This window comes from Arachis duranensis, chromosome 1 (assembly GCF_000817695.3).
Source record: "Arachis duranensis cultivar V14167 chromosome 1, aradu.V14167.gnm2.J7QH, whole genome shotgun sequence".
In the NCBI taxonomy this organism is placed as follows: Eukaryota; Viridiplantae; Streptophyta; class Magnoliopsida; order Fabales; family Fabaceae; genus Arachis; species Arachis duranensis.
In genome coordinates, this window is record NC_029772.3 from 2,209,777 (window position 1) to 2,216,447 (window position 6,671).

General features: G+C 33.3%; 1 protein-coding gene across 1 annotated transcript; it reads left to right on the forward strand.

Moving 5' to 3' along the window:
* Positions 1–306: 306 nt before the first annotated feature.
* Positions 307–6,347, forward strand: LOC107487888 (uncharacterized). Its single transcript, XM_016108617.1, has 8 exons — positions 307–409; positions 490–663; positions 1,866–1,952; positions 2,115–2,168; positions 2,251–2,308; positions 2,786–3,711; positions 3,805–5,022; positions 5,221–6,347. Exons 1-8 carry the CDS (start codon positions 307–309, stop codon positions 6,345–6,347), a joined length of 3,747 nt encoding a protein of 1,248 aa, XP_015964103.1.
* Positions 6,348–6,671: the final 324 nt, after the last annotated feature.

The following is a 6,671-nucleotide window of genomic DNA, read 5'->3' on the forward strand; positions in this document are numbered from 1 at the left end:
CACACTACGCATGAAGGTAGAAAGAAAAAGACATCTATGTACATTTCAAAGTCAAAGGAATGGAGGGTAAATAAAGATATCCATGTGGACTGTAAATTCACAAATTTGTGTAGCTAATCTTTAACTATAATTATAAACAGCACATTATTACAATTTTTTAAATAAATCTTGCCTATAAACAACACATTATTACAATTTTTTAAATAAATCTTGCCCCAAAGATTGATTACTATAGATCTTATGAGATCGTAATGAATTTTTTATTTTGCAGATCAAAAATTGTCTGCAAACCAGACCATGATCACCATGACTGAAGCTAACATGGTTGGCTATAAACTTGGTATAGTAGAATTTGAATCTCAACCAAGTGTTACTAACTATAAACAGAATATTAATCTGATCATACAAGGTAAATTAGAAGCCACAGTTTGAAATTGCATAGTTGCAATACTAAATGAATATCTCAAGATGGATTTCATTTTCTTTAAGGTTCAGAAGAAGCTCTTTGTAACCATTCAACTATTGAAAATCTGACCAACAATGACAAAGAGCTTCAATCGATTAATGGACAAAAGCCTTCTGCAGTAAATCGAACACAAGTATCGAATGTCACATTTGATCCATCATTTGAATTCAATAATGGAAGACCTGGGCTTCAACCAGGTCAGAAAGTTAATTACTTCTAAAATTTTTATTTATGTCTTTCTTATTAGAACTTCCTATTTCTTTAGATGATATGTCATGTTGGTCTTAAAATTATATTACTTGAATAGTTAAACTTACCAGCTGCAAAAAATTCATAAAAAACATTGTAAAAATATTTAATAAAGCCAAAACCAATAAAAAATATTGCAAAAAGAATTCATTCCATGTCTATCATTTTGTCATGACTTCTATTAGTTATTATGATTTGCATAAATGATTTCTTTAGATGGTATGTCATGTTGGTCTTAAAATTGTGTTACTTAATTAAACTTAACAGCTGCAAAAAAAATTCATAAAAAACATTGTCAAAATACCTAATAAAGCCAAAACCAATAAAAATTATTGCAAAAAAAATTCATTCCGTGTCTATCATTTTGTCATGACTTCTATAAGTATTACGATAAGTTAAAAATCGATATTTTAACTTCATATTGATGATAGAATGATGTTTCCCATTAATATTGGAGCTGGGTATGTTATCATTAGTTGTGGAAGATAGCGACAAACAAATCAGATGGTTAGATTTAGGAAACAAAAAATCGGACCTTCCTATTTGGATTTTCTGAATTTCTGAAATTCTTTTTCACAAAATCTACCCTCATATTTGGATTCTTTCAATTTTTCAAAATTCTTTCACAAAACCTATTCTCAGATTTAGGTTTTCTGCAACTTTATTTTCCTTTTTAGAAAACCTACCCACCGATTTGTTTACCCTTTAAATTTATAAAAAATAATGACCCTGCATAAATCGGAGGTTCAATTTTATTTTCTCATAAATTTGAATTTACTTTGTCAAAAATTGGACCTTCGATTTTTTCGTGCCAGCCAAATTTGAGCCTCCGATTTGCAATTGGAAATTAAAAAAAAATCCATATTAATAACAAACATCACTATTCCATAACTGAGAATAACACATGCTCATTTTCTTTTACTAAAAAATTGAGCCTTTAAAATTACCTAACCTTAAGCCTTTTAAACTACCCAGTTTTTACCCACTTGCTAAAATTGATGTAATCGATGAAATTAAAAATACCTCCGCCCATATTTTCTTTCCATGAGATATCCATTTAAGAGTACATATATGATAGATATTTAACAACAATCATATCTCTATTACAAGTTGGCTTACAAATAATAACTACCTTATTTTTCTTTAGCAGATCATGGAATGAGTTATTTATCAAACCCCAATCTACAGAACTACAATATTGAGAGGCAAAATGAATCATATGCAGAAGAGAATCAAGGTAAAATTGTGTTGTTTAAGTAGTTATCAATTTCATGTCATGTTTAAATTGAATTAAATTAAAAAGTGGGGAACATTTTTCAACTTTGTTTCGGTTCACACATACAAATAGTTAACTTGCTACCTTCTGCCTTACTAACAAAATCATAATATTACATTACAGGAGAACCAGACCAGCAGCACGATATTCATAATGACTCAGAACCAATCCCACACGGTTAATAGTTAAAAGAATTATTCCCATTTTTTTCAAAATAGCTCTATAGAATTTCAAACTCACTATATTTTTCATATCACAGGTTATCTAGACCTTGGAGATCCGAATTTCAAATGCCGACATTGTGGAGCTGAGTTTTGGTATCAAGAACGAATTAACAAAAACTATAATGCAAGGATTCCAACTTTCACTTTGTGTTGTCGTCAAGGCCAAGTTGAATTACCTAGACTACAGGAGGCGCCTCAAATATTGAATGATCTAATTTTTGGTTGTGATGCAAAGGCTAATCACTTTCAAAAAAATACGCGCACATACAATAGTATGTTTGCTTTTACTTCATTGTGTGGCAAAATAGATAGATGTATTAACCACACGAGGGGTCCTCCTACATTTATATTACATGGTCAAAATTATCATTTAATGGGAAGCTTATTACCAGAAGAGGGAAGTTCAGCAAAATTTGCACAACTTTACATCTATGATACACAAAATGAGATCAAGAATCGCAGTTCCATTCTTAGGTATTAATTTAGTATTACTTCAATCTTGCCTCTATTTATTAAGCTTTATTTGATAGTGAGCATAATTATTAAACAACAACAAATTCTTTTTGACAGCTCTGGCAACAAAACCAACCAATGGAATTTGGAGATCATATCTGATGTTATTGAAATGCTGGATCAACATAACGTTCTTGCAAAAAGTTTTCGCATGGTAAGAGACGTAATCAGAACTAATCCACAAACTAATGTTCGTTTACGTCTTATTGGGAAAAGGGGCAAAGATGGAAGGCGATATAATCTACCATCTGTTGATGAGGTTGCAGGTTTAGTTGTTGGAGATTTTGATTCAAATACAAAAGAAAGAGATATTATTGTCGAAACAAAATCTGGCCAACTTCAACGAATTTCAGAACTCAACCCATCATATTTAGGATTACAATATCCTTTACTATTCCCTTATGGTGAAGACGGCTGGAGAGAAAATATCCTTTTAAACAAATTGCCGAAAAATTCTACACAGGAAAGCTCCTACGTTAGCATGAGGGATTTTTTTGCATTTAGAATTCAGCATAGATCAAGTCGTGAAGGTGTTTTGTTGTATTCTCGACGACTTTTTCAACAGTTTTTAGTTGATGCATTCTCAATGGTTGAAGCGGCTAGACTTAAATATGTATACTCAAAGCAAAGACAATTCAGAGCTGAAATCTATAAAGGTCTAAAAGATGCAATTATGAACGGTGAAACTGAGGCATCATCACTAGGCAAGCGCATTGTTTTACCTGCAACATTCACAGGGGGACCACGATATATGATTCAGAATTACCAAGATGCAATGGCAATTTGTAGGTCAATTGGTTATCCAGATTTATTTATAACAGTAACTTGCAACCCCCAATGGGAAGAATTGAAGCGTTATTGTAAGGAAAATAATTTAAAACCTGAAGATAGACCAGACATGGTTTGCAGATTATTCAAGGCAAAGTTAGACATACTCATCAAAGATATCCAGAAGAATAGAATTTTTGGTACATCAAGGGCAGGTAATACTCCAAACCCGCACTTTTCGTGGGAAAATGTTAACTACTTCAATCCATTTTAATACTATCATACTTAATGCATATTTATTATTGCAGTTATATATACTATTGAGTTTCAGAAGCGTGGATTACCCCATGCACACATACTACTATTTCTTGCACAAGAGCATAAATTCCCTGGTCCTGATGATATAGACAATATTATATCAGCAGAAATTCCAGATCAGACTCTGGATCCAGAATACTATCAGGCAGTTAAGGCTTTTATGATGCATGGACCCTGTGGAATTGCAAACAAAAATTCACCTTGCATGGAGAACGGTGTTTGCACCCGACATTTTCCTAAAAAATTCGTAGAGTTTACCACCATCGATCAAAATGGATATCCACTTTATAGACGTCGAAATGACGGTCATACCATTGAGGTTTCAGGTATTCATTTGGATAATCGGTATGTTGTGCCACATAATAAGTTCTTATTAATGAAGTATGGTGCCCATATCAATGTTGAATGGTGCAATCAATCAAGATCGATAAAGTATCTTTTTAAGTATGTTAACAAGGGAAGTGATCGAGTCACAGCTTCTTTTTATTCAACTTCAACGCTTCCCAATTCTAATTCAATCATAGATGAAGTGAAAATGTATTATGATTGTCGGTATATCTCTCCATGTGAATCTGCTTGGAGAATATTTGCATTTGATATTCACTATAGAAGACCTTCAGTTGAACGGTTAAGCTTTCACTTGCCCGATGAACAACCAGTTATCTTTGAAGATCAAGACAATTTGCAAAGAACTGTTGATAAAGCAACAATTAAAGAATCCATGTTCATAGCTTGGTTTCAAGCAAACACAGACTATGATGCAGCTAGACAATTAACTTATAACAATTTTCCAACTGAATTTGTTTGGAAACGCAGCCTGAGAATATGGGAGCCAAGGAAAACAAACACTGTTATTGGTAGACTATTCTTTATCCCTCCATCTGCAGGTGAATTATACTATTTAAGAATGTTACTCAACATTGTTAAAGGGCCAAGAAGCTATGAAGAACTTCGGTCTTTCAATGGTGTTGTTTATCCTACATTCAGAGATGCATGTTACGCGCGTGGGTTACTTGATGATGATCAAGAATACATTGATGCTATTGAAGAAGCAAGTCACTGGGATTCTGAATATTATTTGAAAAAGTTGTTCGCAACTCTTTTGTGGTCAAATTCAATGACTCGGCCTGAAGTAGTTTGGCAGAGATGTTGGACTTTACTTTCAGATGGGATACTACATAGTCATATAACTATGTTCAATTTACCTGGTTTGAACTTATTCATTAATATCTACATTTGTTTTGCTACAACTTTCTTCATCAAATGTCCACATGATATCATTTATTATATTGATATTAATATGAAAATTGTTGAAACTTTTTAGCAAATATAAATGTCACAATGTACAATTAAATGTCTTAAGGTGTTTTTATTTTTCTAATACTCATTTTCAATTTTAATTGCAGATTTGGTTTTATCAGACGATGAATTATCAGAACTTACTCTAATAGAGATTGAACAAATACTTAACAGCAATGGCAAAACACTTCGAGAATATGCAACAATGCCATTTCCCAACATGGATAACATCCACAGCATGAGACGTGGCTCTTTGCAAAACAAATTAATATTAGATGAACTCCGCTATGATCGAGTTATGTTGGCTGAGCAACACAAGCAATTTTTATCACAAATGACAATAGAACAAAAATATGTATATGACCAAATCCTTCAAGCTGTCAATTCAGATTGTGGTAAAGTTTTCTTCTTATATGGGTACGGAGGTACAGGAAAGACTTTCGTTTGGAATACTATCTCAGCTGCTCTTAGATCAAAGGGTCAAATTGTCTTAACAGTTGCTTCAAGTGGAATAGCTTCACTCTTGCTACCTGGAGGAAGAACAGCTCATTCCAGGTTTGCAATCCCCCTAACTCCTGATGAATATTCCACCTGTAATATAAAACAAGGAAGCCCACTAGCTGAGTTAATTTTGGCAACCAAACTTATTATTTGGGATGAAGCACCAATGATGAATAAGTTTTGCTTTGAAGCACTAGATCGAACTATGAGAGACTTGCTTCAGCACACAAATCATTCAAGTTTACGGTTGCCATTTGGGGGAAAAACAGTCGTCTTTGGTGGTGATTTTAGGCAAATCCTCCCAGTGATAACAAAGGGATCTAGACAAGATATTGTTAATGCATCGATTAATTCCTCTTATCTATGGCATGAATGCAAGTTATTAACTTTAACTCAGAATATGAGATTAAGGGCTTCAATAGAAGATGAAAGCGTCAAAGAACGAAAAGAATTTGCACAGTGGATCCTTGATTTAGGAGATGGAAAGCTTGCTCATTCAGAAGATGGATACAGCATGGTCTCTATACCACCTGAACTCTTAATTACAAATTTTGATGACCCAATTCATGCAATCGTTGAAGCTATATATAGTGACTACCTAAACGATCCCACAGAGTTCAGGAATTTGCATGGCCGTGCTATTTTGGCTCCAACAATCAACGTTGTTGAACAGGTTAATGATTATATGCTAGCTTTAAATGAAAATGAAAAAAAAAGTTTATCTCAGCTCTGATTCACCTTCCTTTAAAGAAGGAGCAGCAGACAGTGTGGCATCAATGCATATTCCAGAACTTTTGGCAACTCTTGAATCTCCTAGACTTCCAAATCATGAGCTTTGCTTTAAGCAAGATTGTCCTGTGATGCTTATTAGAAATATTGATCATTTAGCAGGCCTTTATATATAATAGTACTAAATTAGTTATCACAAGGCTTGGCAATAAAGTTATTGAAGCAGAAGTCTTATTAGGATCTAACATTAGTGAAAAGGTTTTCTTACCTACGATGACATTAACTCCTTCGCATACAAAACTCCATTTAAGTTTCAACGAAGGCAATT

Coding starts and splice junctions, on each gene's coding strand:
- LOC107487888 (XM_016108617.1), top strand. CDS start 307: ATGACTGAAGCTAACATGGTTGGCTATAAACTTGGTATAGTAGAATTT. Junction 664..1,865: donor AAGACCTGGGCTTCAACCAG/GTCAGAAAGTTA, acceptor TTTCTTTAGCAG/ATCATGGAATGAGTTATTTA. Junction 5,023..5,220: donor AACTATGTTCAATTTACCTG/GTTTGAACTTAT, acceptor TTTTAATTGCAG/ATTTGGTTTTATCAGACGAT.